We start from the raw sequence: 24616 nt of genomic DNA, 5'->3' as shown, positions 1-24616 counted from the left end.
TCTGTGCGCAACTGTAAAGATTAATCAGTCGAGCCTTGTATAACCCAAACTGGTGGCAAACTCTCCCTAAGAATTTTAACTCTGTTGTGTGCCCAAGACAGAGATCGAACCTAGAACATTAGTTAAACCAGTAGAGACATGCGTCATTTCATCCAAGCGTTCTTGAATTTTTTCACTTTAGAATAAACAAATCTCATTTACGATGACTATGATTGAAATTTTAGCGTTTGAAAAATTCCATATTTGATCAAGATGAAATTGTTCACATTTCAAGTGCATAACTAGAATGAAAATACTCTGGTTCTCTTTACAAGACTCATTTACAAAATTTAGACAGAAACATAATTGTAGCATTAAATTTGTCAAAAATATATCAATTGCACGAGAGGTGTAACATTTGGTGTCAAATTAGTTGGTGTCATTTGATCCTAACCTTATTTATAATTTCTAAAACATTTTTGTTGTTTAACAAGACTTAAAAAGTGAACATAATTTAGTTGGTAAGAATATTGCATGAAATATGCAGGGATCGAGATTCGAACCTTAATATTGTGGCAAGCCCACTTATTCACTTTAAAAAGTGAAATTCTAACCAGTAAACTATTTTTTTAAAAAAAAAACTTAAAAATACTCTTAATATAATATTGTTCTATTATTTCTTCATCAGACATCTAATATTGTACCGAGGGGTTTGAGTAATATACTAGAGGTCCTAAGTTCGATCTCCAATTCCATCGTAAAAAATAAAGTATCAATACTAACACTCCTCTGATCCTCTATATATAAGATAAAGTTTGGAGGGAATACTAATATGATATACATTTTTTTTTATTAAGTAGCCTAGTGGCAGAAAACTCCACCCATAAGGTGAATAAATGGGATGACCAAGATACGAAACCCGACTTACTGCATATATAATGCAATTTCCGTGCCAACCGAGCTGTAGAAGCATTTGTAGAGAATAATGTTTGAGAAATTTTAACGGTCTTGAATATAGGAACTTCTGCCAAACATTAAAAAAAAATTTGTTGAAAGAGAATACAAAACAGGGTAAATTCTAATATGGACCACTTCATCAAGTGGTCCATGGTGGACCAGTCATGAATAACATTATAACGATTATGAATTTTACAAAATCCATCGTTAAATTGAAAGTTTATATCATATAGATCATCTATAGAAAAATTTAGAAAAATTGAAAATCATTTGATATATTATTGAGACACATCAAGATTAACGGTTTATTAAATAACGTAAATCTTGATCGGTCTCAATAACATATCAAATGATTTTCAAAAAATTTTAAAAAATTTATAAATGATCTATACAATATAAACTTTCAATCCAACCGTGAATTTCGTAAAATTCATATTCAGTATATCATTTATCCACGTTAAGATGGTCCACCATAATATTAGCCGTCCTAAATATAGGAACTTCTACCAAACATTAAAAAAAAGTTGTTGAAAGAGAATACAACAAAACAGATATAAATCACTCCTCAAACTCATGGGAAAATTTGTGACCGCATAACCAAAGATACACACGAGTATATTATATATATAGGATGCTTTGCCTATGGTATAGGGAATGAACGGATCCTAGGTAATAGTTTTAGTCAACCAACACTTCATTTTATCAACATCCTCTTATTTTGTTTTCAATGGCGGTGTTGACAGAAGAATCACTACTTACTTACAGAATCATGGAGGAACAACAACAAAAACCACTTTCCTTTTCACTTTCCCTTTCTGCTCCTTCAGCTTCTGCTTCTTCACCTTCTGCTTCAGAAAATCATTCAAATCCATCAGATGCAGTTATTTTCTTTGGTCTTAGTCTTGCTCTTGGAATTGCTTGCAGACACCTTTTGCGTGGGACTAAAGTCCCTTACACTGTTGCTTTGCTCATCCTTGGCATTGCTCTTGGATCCTTAGGTAGCTTCTTACAATTTTTGTTTATTGTTATTGTTGTTGTTTGACTTTATTAAATCATTCTGATATTCTCTTTTTTTATATTTTTTATTGAATAACTAATGTATCTGGTCATTAATATAGATCATATATGTGAATGAAGAGTCAATATTTGCTTATAATTAAGGCCGGAGGGAGTATCAATCTTTGATTTCTGTGGTTGGGGTGTTGATAATGATTGAGGAGAGAGAACCATTGCCAAGAATGTTGGGCCTGTTTGGATTTTGACTTAGTTGAGTTTATCTACTGACATAAGTACTTGAAACACTTTGGGAGAACTTATGAAAACAACTTATTGACATGTTCATGAGCTTTCCATGATAACTTACAAAAACAGCTTATAGATTTTACAAAAATAGTTTGACTTTATTTTATCTCGTGTTATAGAAATAGCTTATTCATGTTTAGCTGCCCAAGCAGTGCTTATAATGCTTTGGCAGTTCTACCTTACAAATTCAGTTTGTAGAATTAAATTAGGCCCTAAAACCAAATTATAAGAATAACTAAACTAGTTATATCCATAATCATCTAGGTTAGCATGAACACCCTTCATAACCTGGGTTGATGGCATTCTCAAGGTAACTTTTAACTTGAATAAGTTAGAAAGTGCTGTCTACATATTTCTTTAGGTTTTTGACTTGTTGAAAGTACAAAATTCATTCCGCCTTGATCATCCTTTCTGTTTATAACTTGATAATTAGTGGTTGATTTTTAAACAGAATATGGTACTCATCATCGGCTGGGAAAGATTGGGGATGGAATTCGTCTTTGTAAGTTCTTATTTGATTCTAGTTATTTTGAAATTTAAGTACTTTGATAAAAGAAAACAAAGTGTTTTTGGATAATGTGGACAGACTGGGGTTTTAGATATTATTTCAACTTAAGGAACTTTGATCTTCACTTTTTCTTATATGCAGGGTCTGAGATTGATCCAGAGCTCCTGTTAGCCGTTTTTCTTCCTGCTCTCCTTTTTGAGAGCTCATTCTCAATGGAAGTTCACCAAATTAAGGTTTCTTTTCTTGGATTTTTCTATGAATATTAACTTCTGTTTGAGTTATAAAGTGATGATGTCATACTGTTATGACTTATGCTTGTTCTCGTCTCACATATGTTTGCATGTTTGTGTACGGGCTTGTTCAATTTGTTATGCATATATATTATACGAAATCTTGATTTCTTTGCATCTTGGAGATCCTCCATGGCATTGCACCTTCGACACATACCAAATGATCACAATTGAAAATTTTCAGTAATTGAAAACTCAAACAAAATAGTCCATCCAGATTCCCAGCCAAATCTGACCAAAGTTATATTAACATAAACTATAGGAGATCATCTTGAAAATTAACCTAAAAACTAAGATTCTAAGGTAAAAATGAAGGGCTTAGAAATCTTTAATACTCTAAATGAGACCAATAGCCCTATCTAGTAGAGTTATTAGTGATCCCAAATGGAGGATGAGGAAACTAGATCAATAAAATTAGAAATAGCTATGATTGAACCCTAGTAAGCAAGGTGCAAACTTGATGTTTCTATTATAATGTAAGTCACGCATGTTGGCTTCGTCTGACATTGCATCACAAGATTCCTTATTCTCAATTTGTTTTCGACTGAGCGCAGAGATGTATTGCACAAATGATCATACTAGCTGGTCCAGGTGTTGTGATTTCAACCATTTTTCTTGGATCTATGTTGAAGGTATGAGAACCAATGTGTTTAAAATTCATTATCAGTGTCAAATGATTATTAAGTTATAACTCACTTGTCATAATACAGTTTACTTTTCCATATAACTGGAGTTGGAAAACATCGCTGTTGCTTGGGGGACTTCTGAGTGCAACTGATCCTGTTGCAGTTGTTGCCTTGTTGAAAGACCTTGGTGCCAGCAAAAAATTAAGCACGATAATTGAAGGGGAGTCCTTAATGAATGATGGGTATTTTGTTTTAGATCCCTTACCTATTTTTGTCACTAACGTCTACTGTTCAAATGAATTACTACTGAATTTGCTTATAACTCTATGTTGAGGAAGTAGCTTAATGCCTTGAAGTTGAACACTTAGAATGAGTGACTATTTCTGCATGTGATTGTTCTTTTAGTTGTCTTTTTATTATGTCTTCTAGAAAGCTTAATCATTATTCTTGTCCAGGACGGCTATTGTGGTTTATACCCTTTTCTATCGGATGGTTCTTGGAGAGACCTTCAACTGGGTTGCCATAATTAAATTTCTAGCACAAGTTTCACTTGGAGCGTAGGTATCACCTACTTCTCTGTTGTCTAATGGCAAAAGTTATCTTTGCTGATGCGATACTTTGATCGGTCCAGTGTAGGAATTGGCCTTGCTTTCGGGATTGCATCTGTTTTATGGCTTGGGTTTATTTTTAATGATACAGTGATTGAGATTTCTTTAACACTTGCTGTTAGCTACATTGCCTACTTCATTGTAAGTTGCTTTCAAACTTTGGTTCGTCTTTTAGTAAGTTGAGAGATTATATTTGTATCATGAATAATTAATGCACATAATATGTATAGTACCCTGATTTTTTTCGGATGCATCTTTCAGTAAGATGAGAGATTATATATCTGTTAAAATCGTATTGTCATAATTGGTGTTTTTTTGTGTGGTATTATTTGGAATCCCTTCTGTACTTTAGCATGGAGAAATTGATGGCCAAAATCTTTTATAGGCTCAAGAGAGTGCGGATGTCTCTGGTGTTTTGACAGTGATGTCATTGGGAATGTAAGTTGACCTATATTTCAAAATATCTATACCACTTCTTGGAAAATTTGATATATCGAAATCTTTCAACAGGTTCTATTCTGCGTTTGCAAGGACAGCTTTTAAGGGTGAAAGTCAACAAAGCTTACATCACTTTTGGTATGCCTTTTACTTGTCCTTATGTAAGTTGTGTATATAATTAGATGAATTCTACAGTAGAAGATTTTGTTCTTTCTACTTTTCAACTTCCACTTGTTTTTGTGGCAATAAAAGGAATCATAAGTTCTTCGCAGAACAGTATAACGGTATATTGGCGAACTGGATTCCCTTCCTCAGTCCAAATATTGTCTGATTTTTCGCTTCCCTTAACAACATGGTATCCAGAGTTGGACAAGAGACAGTTTTATTGTCTCTCATTTTCCATCGTTTTCTTTTCAAATATAAAGTATTTTAATCCTTTATTTATTTTTCTACAGGGAAATGATTGCTTATATTGCTAATACATTAATTTTCATTTTGAGGTAAGAGTTGTGTTGGAATCTTAAATCTTAATGATATGACTTTTGAAACAGGCTGCTAATGTCATTTTTATTGAGTAACAAATATATTATTATATTTTTCTGGGTGAACACAATTTTGAGCTACATTTTTAGTATTATATTACTTTCATTAATATATTCTTATCTTTGTTTTGCAGTGGAGTTGTTATAGCTGAAGGAATACTTAGTGATGAAACAGTTTTCTCTCATGGTAGTATTCTCTTGAATCACTTCTTAAATTCTCTCATTTGTTCAAGATGCCATTTCTTTAGTTACTTAACTTTATATTCCATATAGTCCTACTACATCGCTTAATCGTGTTTCTCTTGCTATCATCTTCATGTTACTTAGCATGAGAGGATTTCTTGCACAACTCTTATTTTGTTTCAAGGATATTAATTTCACTATTGAAATTGATCGATGATAAAATTTATTTCTAGTTTGCGGGTTCCCTTGATGCAACACACCTTTTTTTTTAAAAAAAAATTGGGAAAGGAGAAATTATTATTATTATTATTATTATTACGTATTATTATTTAAAGGAGCATTAATGACCATTTTACAACCGTCCGTGAGGGGATTTGAACTCCATCCCTTGAGGTTACAAGACTAAACTCTTACTACTGAGCTAACACCTTTTAAACAAATAATGCAACACAACTTATTTGTTCAATGATAGGACCAAGTAAAGCCGAGAAAAATTTACAATGATGATCATATTCTTCTCAATGAAACGACTTAATTTAGATACTTAGACAATCTTATGTTTTCTAGAAGCTCTTTGCAGTGTTTCTTGCTTTTTTATTGTTAAAATAATAATGCTTGTTATGTCTGAAGGAGTAGTTACAACCTATTTGTTATTCTTTAGGAAAATCATGGATCTACCTCTTTCTTCTCTATGCCTATGTTCAAGTGTCTCGATGCATTGTTGTTGGAGCATTATTTCCCTTTCTAAGATATTTTGGATATGGTTTGGATTGGAAAGAAGCTATTATTCTCATCTGGTCTGGGTTGCGAGGAGCAGTTGCCTTGTCACTTTCACTATCGGTTAAGGCAAGTATTTATTGACCGAGGATGCATATTTAATAGCCCTCTTTATGTATATAGTTGTTCATGGACATAGCACATTCTCATTACTTACGAGGGAGATAGGAACTATTTGAAAAAAAAAAATCATAAAATGAAGAAATAATCAGCGCAAAATGTAAGAAATAATGATAAATCAAATTTTAAATTGACAGAAAATGATCATATCATAAGTATTTTGGGGGAAGTGGGGAAATATGCTTGCATAAAGTCATCATTGATATTCATGTTCATATTTTTTGTAGTTTAATATTTTAATTATTGATGTTTTTGGTTGGTTTAGCGTTCAAGTGGCAGATCAATTGAATTGACTCCAGAGACAGGAACAATGGTATGTTTTGCAATTTATATTACTAAAACCCTTTGAGAAATATTAGCAACTCACTCGCTACTATTCTTCTTCCAACACTTTCTTCATGATTGTGGAATGAGTCCTACTAAATAGGAGACGGAACCCACATGATTTAGTGGGAGTGTGCTGCTAGTAATCCTCAAAGGCTCAAACCCTTAAAAAATTATAATTCATTCTATTCTGTGTTTTTAAGGTCACTACAACCCTGAACTACTCAATATTAAAATTGTCTGTATAACTGACTGACACATTTTTTTATTGTGCAGTTTGTTTTCTTCACTGGTGGAATTGTGTTTTTAACACTTATAGTGAATGGTTCAACCACACAGTTCATATTACAATTCCTTGGCATGAATAAGTTATCATCAGCTAAGGTCAGGGTTCTCTAAATCTTCTAATTTTAAAATATCTTCTTGTAATGAGAGATGAATTGGTTTGATATTCTTATTATTAGAGTTGCCCTAATGTATTCATTTTTCATCTGAAATGGTATTAGTAATTGGTTTTACAGCATGTATTCTTGAAACCATTTTATAATATAGCTATATAAGCATGTAAGTTATAACCATTACGTAGTTATATAAACTTATAAGCAATTAAATGCAGATTATGAAGCACAACGGAAAGCTTCTATGTTTACATATTGCCTTGTTATCTAGTTATAGTTGGTTTTGGTCCTCATGTTTTGCTCATGTAATAACAGAGACGTATCCTTGAGTTTACAAAGTATGAAATGGTTAACAAAGCATTAGAGGCTTTTGGTGAACTTGGAGATGATGAGGAACTTGGGCCTGCTGACTGGCCCACAGTGAAGAGATACATTTCCTGCTTAAATGACATTGAAGGTGAATGTGTTCATCCTCATGGTGCATCTGAAAGTGACAATAACTTAGACCCTATGAATTTGAAAGACATACGAGTACGCCTTCTGAATGGTATGTGAACATTTACAGTTGTTTCAATTCTAAGAGCTTTTATATTTATAGTTTCGCATTATGTGCATCAGTTCTTTTAACTTTAACATCAGCAGGAACCTCATCCACTTTATACCCTGTGTTTCTGTTTGAGTAACTGCTTCACATATTTTAAACCCTTGTAGTCCTTTAATTTAGAGTTGTGTTATGTTAAGACATAAGACACAAACTTGACATCAAATTGCTACATCAATTTGGGATCTCAGCACACCCCCTTACACCGAACATAATGAAGGTGGTGGAGGCCGTAATGAAGGCAGTCTAAGGTGGACACAATAAAGGCGGTTAGGGTTTCCAACAGTTATTGTTATATATGATCAAATTCAATTTTGATGGGTGGTTTTATTATGATGGCAAAACATTGTGTTCATCTAGAAGCATATGCTCCTATTGTTTTCATGGCAATAGACTTATAGTGTTGTGTCTATATATATATGCAAGTGCTTTACAAAGTTGCTTCTGTTAGCTCATGTTGGTTTTATAATAGGCATTCACACACTGACAATTACACTTAAGATAGTAGTCTTTTGCTGGTTTAGTCCTTTGATAAATTTCTTATTTGCCCATAATACTATGAATTTAAGAACTCACCGGTCATATTAGGTGTCCAAGCTGCTTACTGGGAGATGCTTGATGAAGGGAGAATTACTCAAACAACAGCCAATATCTTAATGCTATCAGTGGAGGAATCAATAGATTTGGCTTCATCTGAACCCCTATGTGACTGGAAAGGTTTAAAATCTAATGTTAACTTCCCAAGTTACTACAAGTTCCTCCAATCAAGCATGTTCCCACCGAAGTTAGTTACATACTTCACTGTGGAAAGGTTGGAGTCAGCATGTTATATTTGTGCTGCATTTCTTCGTGCCCACAGAATTGCTCGGCAACAATTACATGATTTTATAGGTAATAGTTTGCCTTTGTCTATTTATCTTCCTGATACTATTTATAATTTTCTACTTTTTTCCCTCTCCCGTTGTGTTCTATCTTTACTAGCTTTGGAAAATCATTCAATCCGTTCAATTAACATATGCACAACTAGAATCTTGACACCATGATATATTGAATATATCAAATCAGAACAATTAATTTTAAAAATTTACTAATAAGTAACCTTATTTTTTGTTTTTTCCCCTAAGAATTGTTAATTTTTTGCGATGTTTTAATTATTTTGTTCTAGAGCGTGTGTGTGTGTGTGCGCACGCATTGTGCAGAGTTTCTCCTTCTTCCTAGTCTCCATTTTAACTGTGTGAAATCCTTGCACAGTTGCACTGTTGTAACATGCTTCATTTTCTCAATGTTTCACACTGATGCCCATTCTTAGGAATTGAAATAACCCAACTAGTTTGATTTCTCTGATATGTACCATCATCCTAAAAAAATGAAAATAGTCTAGTAATCTTTCGATTATGAATGTGCATCTAAATGTATGGGATATGATGCAATATTTTGTATTTTGAGTCTCCACATATCAGTTGTTCAATGCTTCCTAGCTCATGTTGCTATATTTTGTCTTTTTATAGAAACAATAGTGGTATATGTCCAACTTTATGTTCTCACCTGGAACTATATTATAGTTATTATTTTGTCTTTATTTATATCAATGTGTTGGTAACATAATATATATTTTAATTATATTTAAGATCATTTATATTTACTTCGGGGACATGTATTTTTGTAGGGGACAGTGACATTGCTTCTGCTGTCATCGGTGAAAGTGTTGTGGAGGGAGAAGAAGCACGAAAGTTCCTAGAAGATGTTAATTTAACATACCCTCAGGTTTGCTAGTTAAACATACTACTACTGTTGTTTTAATTGTACTGTACTCTATTTGGTTTAATCCCGCCAATTTCAAGTTGGTCGGTCTTTTCTCTATATAGAAGTCTAAAGTTCACAGTGCCTCATATTTTCGGTTATGAAGTGTTAAACGGCCTCTTTTTCCTCGAGTTTTCTTTATTTTATGTGTGTGTAATTCTCAGGTTTTACGTGTTGTAAAGACAAGGCAAGCAACATATGTAGTGCTAAATCATTTACTTGAATATGTTCAAAACCTTGAGAAGGCTGGCATATTAGAAGAGAAAGAGATGCTACATCTACATGATGCTGTCCAGGTACCTTGTGGTGTTATTTATTTCTCTGTTAATCTTTTATTTATGATTCGCTCTTCTGATATCTATAGTTGGGTTGGTCAGCTATTAATTGATTCTTTTAATTTTCAGACTGATTTAAAGAAATTACTTAGAAACCCTCCTTTGGTTAAGCTTCCTAAAATAAGTAATATACATCCTATGTTGGATGCTCTGCCGTCTACAGTTCGTGGAACACTTGTAAGTGGTATAAAGGAAACAATGAAATTGCGTGGCTTGACACTTTACAAGGAAGGTGCCAAATCAAATGGCATTTGGCTAATTTCTAATGGGGTGGTGAAGGTATTAAATTCTCTTGGTATGAAGCTTACCTTATAATTTTGTATCGTGCGTACAAAGGATTTGAATATTGCTGTTTTTCCAGTGGGAAAGCAAGATGATTAAAAGCAAGCATCCTTTTTATCCAACTTTTACGCATGGTAGCACATTGGGTCTTTATGAAGTGCTGAGTGGAAGACCATATATCTGTAATGTTGTCACAGATTCCATCGTATTGTGCCTTTTTGTTGATGCAAATAAGATAATTTCATGTCTCAAATCTGACCCTTCAATGGAAGACTTCCTCTGGCAGGTATGGTTACAACTTACATTAATAATTCATTATTGCTTCTACCGCTCTCGCATTAATGACTTCGATGGATCTTGTCACTGCATTCTGAAATTCCAGCATATACTGTCTATAGAGGATATCGTAGTTCACAAAGATACATTTTGCTGTTTATGTTTATTGATCATAGTCATACAATACAACAAGTTTATCATGGTTTGCAGGAAAGTGCTATTTTCCTTTCCAAACTATTGCTTCCCCAGATATTTGAGAAACGAACGGTGCAAGATTTAAGAGCTCTTATTGCTGAAAGATCTGAAATGACCATGTATATACGAGGGGAAACAATTGAAATACCTTCTCATTCAGTTGCCTTCTTACTGGAAGGATATGTTAAAACTCAAGGTCGTCAAGAACTGGTAACCGCACCAGCAGCTCTGGTTCCTTCGCATGGGAATCGAAGCTTCCAAAATTTGTCAATATCAGGTATATTAGCTTGTCTCGAATATGATTCCCTGTCTAATTCCTTTTTCTGAGTTTCCATTAGGGGAACTGATTAGCAGACATGGGGTTTTGTATGAAGGTTTGGGGAAATACTTGTTAGCGGCCAACACTCGGTGGGATTTAGTCCCACATCGGATAGATAGGACTCTTGAGAAGAGTTTATAAAGAGGAGGCAATCCTCACCTTACAAGCCGGTTTTGTAAGGATGAGTTAGGCCTCGATATTCGTGACAATACTAAGGCACAAGGAAGTGGTATTCAAGTACAAAAAACATAATTGATAACTAGTCTGGATTAGAAAAAGAAGTTTATATATGCAGATTCAGCTTTTATTTTTTACCTATCATGACTAAATCTTTTACTTTATACCAGGTATTAAGGAGGCTAGTTTTATTCATCAAGGATCTTGTTATCTGGTTGAAACTAGAGCAAGGGTAATCGTGTTTGACATTGCTGCATTTGAGCCTGATACTGCTCTTGTTAGAAAGCCAAGTTCACGGTCATCACACGCCATGGATCATCCTTATAGATCTTTCCGTAAAGAACATAGTGGCCTTATGAGTTGGCCTGAACATTTCTACGCGCAGAATCAGCATAAACAAAACTCCGAACATCAAAGCAATAGTTTGTCTGCAAGGGCAATGCAGCTGAGCAAATATGGTAGCATGGTATGCCAGTACAAAATAATGTTAGCTTCATAGATGAAAAACTTTTCAATATAACTTTATGGCACGGTTTTCAAAGGAGAATCCGCCGTGTCTTGCACATTTAATGTTGTGTATCTACCATGTACATCAAGTTTTACTATATTGTACTCATTTTCGTTAATTATTGTCATTTTGAAGGTGGACTTTCCACGTTCGAGTAGAAGTTTGTTAACCAATCGCTCTAGACCACCGCCTCAAAGTTTGTCATATCCAACCTTTGTGCCACATCAAGCTCGTCCACTTGGTTTAGTCAAATCCGAAGGAGCTGCAACTAGCAAAAATAATATTGGAGTGAAAGGTTTCATGCAAGATGTTGCGAATCTCCCTTCACAAAGCACAGATCGAAGAGTACATCATGAAGATGATTCAAGTGATGATTCTGCTATTGAAGAAGATATTATTGTCAGGATTGATTCACCAAGCACACTATCTTTTCGCCAATCATGAGCAGAATAGGTGAAGAATCTGTTGTGATTATAAGTTTGTGTAATAAATGTTGCCTGTGTCAGGAACATTATACTGTATACATAGGAAACAGGCCGTTAGATAACACCATTAGTCATGAAAGCTCTCAAAGTTTATTGTATTATAAAATAAAAAATAAGCAATAGTTGTTGCTCAAATTTTTTAAAGTTGTCCTGAAAATTTGTTATAAAATCAGAAACTTCAGAACATCTTCAAACTTGTTCTCATAGTCTGTTATTTGGAGGGGTTTTTTGTGATGCCAAAAATGTGATTATCTGTCCCGAACAATTCTATAAAGTTTTATTCAATTTTAAAATTAAGAATTGCTTTATTTTAATGTCTAACATGCTACTATTAGTATATTATATAAGTAAATGTGTATTAAATTATATGCTACAAAGGTCTAAATTGTCAAAAACTTCTTTGGCATAATAACTTTGCATAATACTCTCTGCGGTCTTAATTATAAGCAAATGTCACTTTTTAGATACATTGAATAACTAATGTATCCAGTCTACTTTTTAGATTAGATACATTAGTTATTCAATGTATTTAAAAAGTGAAATTTGCTTATAATTAAGGCCGGAGGGAGTAATTAGTATGATATACGATTAACAATTTTTGGCAGTGTTTTAAAAATCGGACAGGCCGGTCGGACCGATTGAACCGCAAACTGAAAGATTGCCGATCTGGTTTAAATGTTGGACCGGACATGTAGTTAAATCGGATCAAACCGCTAAAAACCAGTGACCGACAGTTTCTCCAAACTGCTGGTTTGATTGCGTTTTTTTCAATCAAAATGACGTCGTTTTTTTTTCACGGAATTATTATTATTATTTTTAAAAAAGGAAATAGAAAAATACTAAACTAAAATCAGTGTTTTAAAAATCGGACCGGTCATCGAACCGGTGAGGGTACTAGTTCATTGGTCGAACTATCGGGTCACTGGTTGAACCGCATGACTAAACCAGATCAAACCGGTAGAATGAATCGGTCTCTATAATAAAATTATATAATTATTAAACCGGTCGAATTAGATGACTCGATATCTTAAAAAGTTTATGACACGTAGAAAATTTGAAAATATCAGTGTCACAATTCACAAGTTCTTAAATTCAAATCATAAACATTGTCATCACACACAATAAAATAATAAGAAAGTAAGTAACGGAGCATATAAATAGAAATTAGAAGAAATAGATTATGATGAATGAAGCATAAATACAGAGAGCATAAATAACATGAAAGGAAGAAACAAAATAAAAATAACAAATATAAACTTACATAGTTGAAGAAAATAATAATAATTCTATCGTTCGTCAACAACGCAGATATGAAGATATATATGTATTATGGTTACTTTCATTTTATCACATTATTTATAAGCATATATGCCGTTTTATACTATTAACTTCGCAGATTTATTTTTTCATTTCTAGTGATATTAAATTTATTCTTGAATCTGATAAATTTTTTATATCCATTTAAAAGAATGGATATTTTTATTTTAGTAAAAAAATTCGTGAAATTCATAAAGAATTACAATTTGAATAAAAAAAAGGAAAAGGACAAAACTTACTCTTTTTTTTATAGTAAAAAATTTTGTGATTTATCTCAAAATTGCATAGAATAAATAAATAAATTGGTCAAATATTTGTTTGTTTGTTCTATCTTGGATTGGTTGTTATATTATCTGATATAGAAAGTAAGGAAGAAGAAGAAGACAGAAAGAAAGGAAGAAAGGAAATGGGAAGAAGTATGATCCACCTGATCACTCTCTCTCTGTTTCTTGTCGCTGCTACTCATGTTAGATCCGATGCTTCCGATCACCGTTACAGCGACGGAGATGCTGTTCCTCTTTACGCCAACAAAGTCGGTCCCTTTCACAACCCCAGGTTCGTACCTTCATTTCTTCGATCCCCTTTCAAATTGGGTCTGAGTCAAAATCTGATCTTGATGTTTTCTACAATTTCACCTTCCACGTCATCATCATCATCATCATCATTATACTGATCTATTTCTGATTTATTGTTTCTTTCATGATTTCAGTGAAACGTATCGATACCTTGACCTTCCATTCTGTAAAACTGGTAATTATCTTTCTTAATTAATTAATTAATTTATTTATTATGCTTCACATATTGTTATTTATTGCTTCATTATTACTATTTGTTTGTTTAACTCGTAGTTAGTTACTACTGTTGCTATCTATTTCTCTCTAATTATCATCAATATAAAACTGTTATAACTTGTCGCAGGAATATAACTTAATTGGTAGAGACATCGCATTATATAGTCGGGTTCCAATCCAGGATTCCCCAATTGGGTGAATTTCTAGTCTTACATAGATTGGAGTTTAGTTTATTTAAGTCACGTTTTGGCAAACATCTTGCTATTGATACCGGTGTTGTCAAATAGTGTCTATAGCGTAGCTGAATTTGAATAAATCGCCATTGTTTTACGATATTCTATGTATAGTACGAAGTATTGTCAAGTAACGGCCAGAGCTGCACTATAGCACTGTAGCGTAGAGGGATTTTAAGAAACCACTATTTTCTTCTATTTGAGATTGACAACATGGATTAATATATATATTTTTTGTTTTAATGGAACTCTTACTGGTTACCAGCGTTGAACTGTCTTAATGAAGAAACTATAAATTTGCAGCTCTGTTTAATGCATTTTATAGTTCTGTTACTTTCATGAGTTTTTAATATACTATCCTAAAATTAGTGCATCTGAATGCCAGGTCATGAGAAAGAAAAGACTGAAGCGCTTGGTGAGGTTTTGAATGGAGATCGCCTTGTTAGTGCTCCTTATGAACTTAAGTTTAGAAAGGAGAAGGACTCTAAGGTTGTGTGCAAGAAGACTCTCACAAGGGAGGAAGTTACTTTGTTCCGAGAAGCTGTTAAAAAGGACTATTATTTCCAAATGTATTATGATGACTTGCCGATCTGGGGATTTATTGGAACTGTTGACAAAGAAGGAAAAACTGACCCTAGCGAGTATAAGTATTTTCTTTACAAGCATATTCAGTTTGATGTTCTGTACAACAAAGACCGTGTCATTGAAATTAGTGCCCGTATGGATCCTCATTCTGTGGTGGATCTCACTGAGGACAAGGAAGTTGATGTTGAGTTTTTTTATACTGTGAAATGGAAGGAAACTGATATTCCTTTTGAGAAGAGAATGGAAAAATATTCTCAGTCTTCTTCTCTCCCACATCACTTGGAGATTCACTGGTTCTCCATTATAAACTCCTGTGTAACAGTTCTTCTTTTGACTGGTTTTCTGGCGACTATTCTCATGCGTGTCTTGAAGAATGACTTTATGAAGTATGACTTGCCTGCTCATTATTCACCTGATTGTCATCCTATTACCTATAAATAACACTGGTTTATTAATCTAGTTTTTCCTGGTTTCTTGTTTTTATCTGCTGTAATTTTCTACAGATATGCTCAAGACGAGGAAGCTGCTGATGATCAGGAGGAGACTGGATGGAAATACATTCATGGTGATGTTTTCCGGTTTCCTAAGTTCAAGTCCATATTTGCAGCTGCCCTTGGTTCTGGCACTCAGTTATTCACTCTGTAAGAATCTTCTGATGGATCTTTTTCCCTTCTGTGTTGAAGCTTTTTTATAAGTTATAAATTGAGTACATATCATTCATTTTCTATTTTTTTTCTTTTCTTGTGCAGCACAATCTTCATTTTTATGCTTGCACTGGTTGGTGTATTCTATCCTTACAACCGAGGAGCTTTATTTACTGCCCTAGTGGTCATATATGCTCTAACATCTGGCATTGCTGGCTACACTGCTACTTCCTTCTATATTCAACTTGAAGGGAGTAATTGGGTACGTATGGATTGCTTGCATTGATTATTGCACACTGTTCGATTGTATTAATTAATTTAGTTCTTGTGAAATGTAATTAGAGTTATACTTACAATTACACACTTGTTTTCTTGTTTGACAGGTTAGAAACTTATTGCTGACAGGATGCCTCTTTTGTGGCCCTCTTTTCCTTATGTTCTGCTTCCTTAACACAGTTGCAATTGCTTATAGTGCAACTGCTGCACTTCCTTTTGGCACAATTTGTGTGATAGTCCTAATATGGACACTGGTGACTTCGCCATTACTTGTATTGGGTGGCATTGCAGGTAAAAATAGCAAAACAGAGTTCCAAGCACCTGTCCGCACTACAAAATATCCCCGAGAAATTCCACCTCTGCCTTGGTACAGAAGCACCATTCCCCAGATGGCAATGGCAGGATTTCTCCCTTTCAGTGCCATCTACATAGAGTTGTACTACATTTTTGCTAGTGTCTGGGGCCACAGAATTTATACTATCTACAGCATACTCTTCATCGTCTTTATTATTCTGTTGATTGTCACTGCTTTCATCACTGTGGCTTTGACATACTTTCAACTTGCTGCGGAAGATCATGAATGGTGGTGGAGGTACGTAACTTATCTTATGGAAAATGTTTTATTGAATGAATTCGTAACAAACACAAATGATGTGGTGATTGATTTCCAGTAAAACCCAAGTTTACATTTTTCTATTTTCAATTAATATTAATTTTTGAGAAAACCAATCAAAGTCAGCCTCATCTGTTTTCATGTGTTTTGTGTAGTTTGCTATTCATATGAAAAGCAAGACTCTTTATCTTATTGCTAATTTCCACAATAGTTGTTTTTTTTAGAGCTTTTTAGTTTGTATGATACGATTTTTCATTTTTCACTGCATATCATCGGTGCCAGCAATTCGATTAGTTTTTATATTGTCTGTTGTTGGGTTAAATGAAATTGTCCATGACTATATGTATAGGAAAAGGAGTGACAACTAGAAGCTTATTATATTTTTACTACTAATATAGAAAACAAGAAATATAAGTTTTATTTGTTTCAAAAAAAAAAAAAAAAGAAATATAAGTTTTATATCTTCATTTTTTGCTTACAAAATCCCATATAAAACTGTACTATATTCACATTCACATATTTTCCAAATAAAATATTTAAAAGCTTATGAATAAGATCATAAGTATAAATATGAAATCATAATGAGTAGTACTAATAGTTGTTGTTCATTTTCTTCATTTTTCTCTACTCTTCGCTTTCTTCTAATCTTGTTAATTTGGCTCTCTCGACATAGAGAAACACATGTGATGAATGAACCTAAATAAAGAATCATATTTGTGCAACCTATGTTCATTCTTTAATCGCACTAAGTAGGGCATATGTTCAGTGTGATGCTAATTCCAGAAAGTGTGACACGCAGGATGCATAATTTATATATTACTTTAATGCCTGTAGTTTTGGTAATGTGTATGTCAATGCACCAATTTGATCTTCGGGTCAGGGTTGAACTGGATGACTAATACTCCCTCCGGTCCTATATATAAGGAACACTTTGGAAATTATTTTTGGTCCTTTTTATAAGAAACACTATTTAAATTTATTCTTTATTAAATAGATAATCCCTTGTATACCCTTATTAAATTGTATAAAATGCAACCTATTCCAATGTTATGCATTAATTACACAGACACATTACAAGGTTAGTTTTGGAATAACACATAACATTTTAGAACTTTTAATAAAAAAATAAGCCTCCTTGGTATGTGTATTTTTCTCAATGTGGTCCTTATATATAGGACCGGAGGGAGTAATAAGTGTGTGTGTGTGTGTGTGTGTAAAGAAGGTTGAGTTGGCGGTTCAACCTGATTTAATTCGGTTTGATTGGAACTGGCTGTTTATACATTTTTACCCATATATTTGATCTGTCAGTTTTTTGCTTTGAATTTCTTTTGGATGATATTTTTTGGCCGAAGGCTTAACTTGTTCTTTCAAATGTAGGGCTGGGCCATGGCATGAACCCATGGGCAAAGCCAGCCATTTCCAATGCCTAAACTAAAGTGAATTTGGATACGGGAAATACTTAGGACTATTTGATTTGCAAAAATGTTTTTGTTTTCAGTTCTTGAATTCACTTTTAATTACAAAAATGTCCTGTTTTTTAAATATAGATTTTGTTTTCGAAGTTTAGGAAATGGTGAATGTAACATTTTTTTACCGAAAACACTTTCTGATAGTTTTTCTTGTTTCCTATATAAAACCTTCAAACCAGAAAATTTGTGATTTGAAGTGAAAATAGAAATGAAGACTCAACATCTTCTCAACCAAATATTCCCATCAGTGAATGATTTGGCACAACTTTTGCAAACAAAATTTGTTACTGTTTAGAAAAAAGGACCCAAAATTTACGCTAGCCGAACTCTGATATGGGTCAATGATCGATCCAGCTCATGTATTAAAATAAATTGTTAGAGCCAATCATAGCATTAATTTTAACAGTTTTTTCCCCTGAGTTGTGAAAAGGTTTGGCCAATTTTATTATCATTTCATATATTTCTCTTTTCAATTACTATGTGATATTCTGAATCTTTTGAAAGTAGAGGCTGTTCATACATTGTAGTCTGTATGTTTACCTTAGATATGTCGGCATGCCTGTTTTCTTCCTGATATTGATTTTTTTTTTTTTTTGTGTGTTTCCTTAGGTCTTTCCTTTGCGGTGGATCAACTGGCTTATTCATCTATGGCTACTGCTTGTATTATTACTATGCAAGATCAGACATGTCTGGTTTTATGCAAACTTCGTTCTTCTTCGGTTACATGGCTTGCATCTGCTATGGCTTCTTTCTCATGCTCGGCAGCGTAGGTTTCCGTGCCTCCCTGCTCTTTGTCCGCCACATATATAGGTCCATCAAGTGTGAGTAGTTGTGGTTGAACTTTTGGTAAGTTTATATTGTTTCTGTTAGGTAATGATAAAAGGTCTACGAATTTCTTTTCCTTTTTTATTTTTTTCTGTCATATGGTTAGGTTATATAGTGTACCTGATAACAAGAGAAGCTTCGACTCCTCTTAATTAGTGTCATGTTATCTCTGTTCTTTAATTGCACAGACTTGACACTTGAGGAAGATTTTGGCACCATTGGGTTTAAATGTTTTATTACTGTAGTTACTTAAATTTATTTGATGTAGATTGTACTAATTAATATTTCTGTCTGCTGTATGATATTTACCATTTACGTAATATTGAGATTATACGTTTGTCAAGATAATCTTATACGGTTTCTGGTCAGCAAAAGCGCGCACGAAAAAAAAAAGGGTTTGACTATTGTTGTTATTGAAACTATGGCTAAGGTGGAGAAGTGATTCATATGGTCCATTGTGGACCACAATTATTAGCCATTAGATTATGTAGTCTTTCTACATAACAGATCTCACCTCTTTCTTATCTCTCTTGAATCCCTCTCTGTTGCACTATCTCATTCATCGGAAACCAATCTCTGCGGCTGGCCTTGCCACAAGGGGCCATGATCTAAGGAGCCATGATTTGCACTAAATCTAGTTTCCCCTTGTGTGTGGAACATAAATTTGCAGCTCATCTTAGTCAAGAATATGTTCATTTTTGTTAAACATTAACATAGGATTAAATTTGATCAACGTAAATATTTAAAATCATGTGTTATTAATATATTGCATATTGGTCTTATACATCATAAAAATTTGTATTTTTTGAGCTATGCAAGTATGTACATTGAGTTAAGAAAGTTACTTAAAATAAGTAATATATTACCAAAAATAATAGTAATAACTAGCGAGTTATCTTAATGCGAAAAAGCAAATTAAGATAGTTACTTAAAATATAGTAATAGTATGGTAGTAACCAAGAAAAACATAGTAATTAGTCAAAAAAAAAAGAAAAACATAGTAATAACCTTAAATCTAATGCAATGCATATTACTCAATCTCCTCACCATTATATCAATCCTAGTGACATTAATTTTGTTTTCAAACCATGACTTTTCCGCGAGACTAACTACATTTTATTTACAATTTGTCCAAGATATTACTATCCGAATAAGTTGGGAAATAATGAGGAATTTCCATTTGTTTCAACTTTCACCTATAGGATTTGAACTTGTAAAAATAATAAGCATAGGAATTTGAAGCATCAATTAGTCAATGTATAATTTAACTCTTATTAACAAGATGACTACAATCCGTGCCACTCCTCATTTTTATTGTCAACTTGTCACAATTTTTTTAAAAATAATAATAAAGAATAGATCCACCAATTGCTTCTTTTATGCGAAGTAATACACTTTCTCTAAAGCACGGTGAAGGAGAAAAATGATACTTATATGGGTAAAAGTAAAGCAAATTAATGATTCTTCTTCACCACTTGTGGGGTATCACATATATGAAAATGGAATCATAAGGCATGCCCAAAGAACCAACTTTTATTTGTAAATTGCTGGATCGCAAGAAACTACTGTCACTAATTTTATTTAAATAGTTGTTCAAAACTTCTAATCATAAAACTATATGTATTCTGTGTAAGATTAAAATTAGAGATCATATACTTGTTGAAGCCACGATTATATTTACTGGAATAACCGATATCAGAATTACCACTATTGTAGACCAGAGCCTTCCTTTGCCTGATCACATGCTCCAAGATTTAAAATTCTCAACGGGGCAAACCATAGACGAGCATATAGTCAAAGTAACCGCAAAATGGACATCCAATCTATTTATAAAATCACAATCATGGCCAATACTATCCATCATGTATCCTAGAGGTTGGTCATACACTTTATTTCTACACAAATCATAATTAGTGTCTAAAATTTATTATTATTTATTATTTATCATAATTATTGGGCCTAAGCATCACCAAATTAATCACAATAACATCAATTCATTTTTATTAAAATCAAAACTTATAATCGATTGTAGCTCACAAAATATTGGAAAATATTCTAATTATTAATAAGTCGCAAAATAGTATTGTGCAAAGAAGGGGCATATATTTATCAATAGTTTATCAATCAATCTATATATTCCTTTGTAAAAGTATAGATGAAAATGAAGTCAACTTGAATAATCAATAATTGAAGGAGATAAAACAAGCATAAAGCAAACTATACATGAAATAAATGTTTATCATGTTCAAAATCAATCTACAAACAAATATACCATTATGAGTATGATATATATGTATGATAAGCCATAAAGAATACTCTACCCAATAAATTAAAGTGATCCAAGTCTTACACGCCAAGGTAATTATCTTTTTATGATTTGAAAAGGCTATTCATATAGTTACATAATAGTAATATATTTTCTTTGTAAAGGCTATTCTCAAAATTAATGACATTAATTGGGGAGAAAAGAAAGAAAATATTGGGATTGAAGAGACAAAAGAGGATATGGCTTTTGGGTCACAATCAAATTATTTGGATTGTGTGAACAAAAAATCCCATTAGTGGCAAGTGATTTATAAGTCGGTCCCTGGCGTGCCATGGAAGACATATTTGGTCACACTCTCTCAACCCCTTCCATATTTGCATAAAAAACTCCACCCCTTTGGGACCCTTTCTTTCCCTTAATTATCACTGCCCTTAGAATTAAGGGTAAATGCTCGATCAACTTAATTTTTTTAAGAGATCAAGAATAGGAGCTTTCATTATGCGATTTGTATCAATTTTGAAATAAAAAATTATCGAATCTATAAATAAAATTACATGCACGAGGTACGGTTTGATTCGGTTTTGGATAGTGTTAAGAAGTTTCACATCAGATGTGAGATTGTCTGGACATGAGTTTATAAAGTAGAGATAATTATCACATTACAAGTCGATTTTAAAGGGTTGAGTTAGATCTAACTTTCTGTTGGAACATGATGTGAAATTGAAGGAAGAAACTTGGTAGAGAATAAACACAAGTTATGAATTAAGTGGAGTGTGAATTTGAAAAAAGCAATTTTAAGTCCCACATTGGAGGGAACACAACCCTTAGTAGTGTTTATATATTGAAAAATGCTCGCTTAGGGTGTGCCCCAATGGCTACCTAGTTTTGTAAACGGGTGACCACGTACTCCTTGTTGAATATCACACGCGCCACCGTCGTCCGTCCGGCTTGGGCCGGGTTGGGCTTGGGCCCTTGTGATAAATTAATTTTTTAAGAAAAAATTTATTTTTTCTTTACGTGCGTGAGCTTTTAATTTTCGCACATGTTAATTGTGCGTGAGACCAAGTCATCGATGCTGTGTCAGCGCATATCTGTTGCTCAGTCAAATTTTCGTTCCTAAATATCTGGTCACGTTTTGATCAGTTTTTTGAAATTCAACTGATTCCTAAAATTCAGCAATACAGTTCCCCACTTCCTCAAATTCGGTTTTGAAATTATACGATAAATAGCAGCCTTTTGTTTTGTCATTCATCAGTTCATACAAGGCTCTTATAATAATTTTTTCCTTCTCTCTGCTTGCTTTCTTCATTGAAAAAAATTCTTTCTTTCTTTGTTGTTTCATCGAGTGGCTTTGCAGCCATAGAGAATTGATACTCTTGTATCAATTATCAAATTGATTCATCGAATCAATAGAGAAGGATGTATCTCTGCCCGAATTCTACAGTGCAGTAGCAATTCGGTATTAAAATGTGAAGGCTGTTTTATCCTGGAGACTTCACGGTTGATAGTCTACACTGCACAATTTTGAGTAGTACCGTGAAACGTCTTAAAGAAAGCGTATCCACCCGCGACTCAGCCGATAATATTTTTACAGTAGTAGCATTTTCGAAATTTTTCAAAATAAAAAACAACACTTTCAATTCTAAAGATTATTCATGATCATTGAACTTCATGCAATCATGGTCAAACTTGTGACTACCATTTGCTAAAACAACTCACTCAATTATTATAAGCTGTAATCCTTATCCATGTCAAAATTTTCAAAGTTGCAATCACTTACTACTTTCATATTTGTGCTAGTAAAATTCATTTTTTTCTTTATTTGTGAAGGCTTTACATACATGTTTATGAAAGTGGTAAGAATAGTTCACTTTTTAGTTTACATACCAAAGTCATCCCTTACTTTGGTTCTTCGAAATGATTATGAATGGGTCACCATATTGATAACTAATAATAAGGATAATTATAAGCTACAGTTTTCATGTAACATCAAATTCTTACGGTCAAAATGCAATATATCCTTCATAATTATCATGTGATAGAGTCGTAAGTCGTTGATTGAAGTGTGTTAGATAGAGTGCCGAGGACAGTCCTTTATTTTTTAGGTTATGAAATAAGCTAAGTTTTTATATTAGTTTATAATTGTTTACTATACCCATTTGCATAAATTGATTGAGGCGAATCGAATCACACACTTTGAAATTTATTCATGCTATTTTTTCTCTCTATAAAAATAGAGTTTCAGAAACACGTTTTAACGAAGTTGGAAACGAGGGCTTGTAAAAGTGGATTAGGGCTTTCGTGTGAAATGAGAGCCTTTCGATGAAGATTTAGGGTTGAGAAACACATCTTATACACTTTGGATAGTTATGAATCATTAGAAAAAGGATTCAAGTTTTCTCTAATGTCCATGAGTGAAGTTTGGGGTTAAGAGAGGAAATAAGAGCAATTGGGACTGCTCTTGTTAAGAAATTTGGGATAATTTCTTAGTCACTTTTGTAACTCCCTTGAGGTTTAGAAAAAGAGAAATGGTAGAAATTAGAGTTTTTCATCTTAAACTCTTGAAGATAGTTTCTTATAATTTTTTTTGTATCTCTTATAAGACTCATTGATAAAGAATTAGAGAGTTACTTTCTCCTACAAAAATATGTCAATTTGGACCATATATTAGATAAATATTTTTGTGTGTATTTGTTCCTCTAATCTCTTTTTATTTGTTCTTTATATGACCATATATTAGATAAATATTTTTGTGTGTATTTGTTCCTCTAATCTCTTTTTATTTGTTCTTTATATTAATTGTTTGGATTTGCTCTATACATAAGTTCTAAATTTATTTTAGGTTGAATCTTTATTTACTTTTCTCCAGCCTTGTAAGTTAAAATTCATTTTTGCACACTTATTAATGAGTTACTTTTTTGTCTTGATTTTATGTGAAATTTCTATTACGATTCCTAAAATGACCTTCTAATATATTAAATTTGCATTGGGACTCTACAATCATGTAAAAAAGTTGAACAATTAATTAGGGGTACTTTTGGAATGATAGCATTTAATAAAGTTACTTTTGATAACTTTTGCTTATATTTGAAGCCAAAAATTTGTGTTGACTTTTGCTTATAAATAAAGCCGGAGGAAGTATTTACTTAGGTTGCTTATAAGTTTAAGTTACTAGTAATTCTTTAGTTTGTTAGACTTGAAGAATAGAAAGGGAAGAATGTGTTTCCTTCTTGGACATTGGCATATACAAATGTTTTTCATGGTTCCATTTTGATTGATCAATAAAACCTAATTTATCTTAAATGTTTAATTTAAAAGCTGTTGTAAAAGTAATACATTATTAAATATCTTTCCTAACATATTAGTTTGTGCCCCTCTAAATGCGACACATTAATTAAACAACACATGAATTCAATTCTTTCCCATAAAAAATTTAACCACTAGTAGACACAAAATCTTAATTTGTTGATTGAGAACAACTAAACAAGAATTTCACTATATATGAAGAATATAATCTACTATAATTAGAGTGTGTAAAGTAAAATATGGTCCCAAACCCAGCTAAAA

The 24616-nt window shown here is 33.0% G+C and overlaps 2 protein-coding genes across 3 annotated transcripts; both read left to right on the top strand.

Moving 5' to 3' along the window:
• Window positions 1–1456: 1456 nt before the first annotated feature.
• On the top strand, window positions 1457–12250 carry LOC123915872 (sodium/hydrogen exchanger 8). 2 transcript variants are annotated; one of them, XM_045967143.1, is made up of 23 exons: window positions 1457–1934; window positions 2690–2740; window positions 2888–2979; window positions 3591–3668; window positions 3747–3904; window positions 4118–4219; window positions 4294–4411; window positions 4656–4708; window positions 4781–4846; window positions 5164–5208; window positions 5385–5437; window positions 6095–6279; window positions 6596–6643; window positions 6931–7038; window positions 7368–7599; window positions 8242–8544; window positions 9320–9417; window positions 9618–9749; window positions 9858–10067; window positions 10150–10356; window positions 10557–10818; window positions 11208–11503; window positions 11681–12250. In XM_045967143.1, exons 1-23 carry the CDS (start codon window positions 1664–1666, stop codon window positions 11987–11989), a joined length of 3477 nt encoding a protein of 1158 aa, XP_045823099.1. In that variant the 5' UTR covers window positions 1457–1663; the 3' UTR covers window positions 11990–12250. The 2 variants fall into 2 exon arrangements, with proteins under 2 accessions (XP_045823099.1, XP_045823098.1); XM_045967142.1 differs by having other exon boundaries at window positions 1534–1934; window positions 9618–10067.
• Window positions 12251–13485: 1235 nt separating this feature from the next.
• On the top strand, window positions 13486–19065 carry LOC123916254 (transmembrane 9 superfamily member 3). Its single transcript, XM_045967669.1, has 7 exons — window positions 13486–13902; window positions 14057–14097; window positions 14757–15342; window positions 15460–15597; window positions 15706–15862; window positions 15984–16468; window positions 18568–19065. Exons 1-7 carry the CDS (start codon window positions 13754–13756, stop codon window positions 18785–18787), a joined length of 1776 nt encoding a protein of 591 aa, XP_045823625.1. The 5' UTR covers window positions 13486–13753; the 3' UTR covers window positions 18788–19065.
• Window positions 19066–24616: the final 5551 nt, after the last annotated feature.

The sequence above is a fragment of the Trifolium pratense genome, linkage group LG3, assembly GCF_020283565.1.
Source record: "Trifolium pratense cultivar HEN17-A07 linkage group LG3, ARS_RC_1.1, whole genome shotgun sequence".
Taxonomy (NCBI): domain Eukaryota; kingdom Viridiplantae; phylum Streptophyta; class Magnoliopsida; order Fabales; family Fabaceae; genus Trifolium; species Trifolium pratense.
The sequence above is the reverse complement of the archived record's forward strand: the minus strand, read 5'-3'. Positions and strand labels throughout refer to the sequence as shown.

What these genes read in the sequence shown, in the direction of transcription:
- LOC123915872 (XM_045967142.1), top strand. Translation starts at nt 1,664, where the DNA reads ATGGCGGTGTTGACAGAAGAATCACTACTTACTTACAGAATCATGGAG. An exon ending in CAAAGCTTACATCACTTTTG is followed by an intron (nt 4,847 to 5,163) that starts GTATGCCTTTTA and finishes ATTTTTCTACAG; the next exon opens with GGAAATGATTGCTTATATTG. An exon ending in TGAGCAAATATGGTAGCATG is followed by an intron (nt 11,504 to 11,680) that starts GTATGCCAGTAC and finishes GTCATTTTGAAG; the next exon opens with GTGGACTTTCCACGTTCGAG.
- LOC123916254 (XM_045967669.1), top strand. Translation starts at nt 13,754, where the DNA reads ATGGGAAGAAGTATGATCCACCTGATCACTCTCTCTCTGTTTCTTGTC. An exon ending in CCTTCCATTCTGTAAAACTG is followed by an intron (nt 14,098 to 14,756) that starts GTAATTATCTTT and finishes TCTGAATGCCAG; the next exon opens with GTCATGAGAAAGAAAAGACT. An exon ending in GGCACTCAGTTATTCACTCT is followed by an intron (nt 15,598 to 15,705) that starts GTAAGAATCTTC and finishes TTTCTTGTGCAG; the next exon opens with CACAATCTTCATTTTTATGC.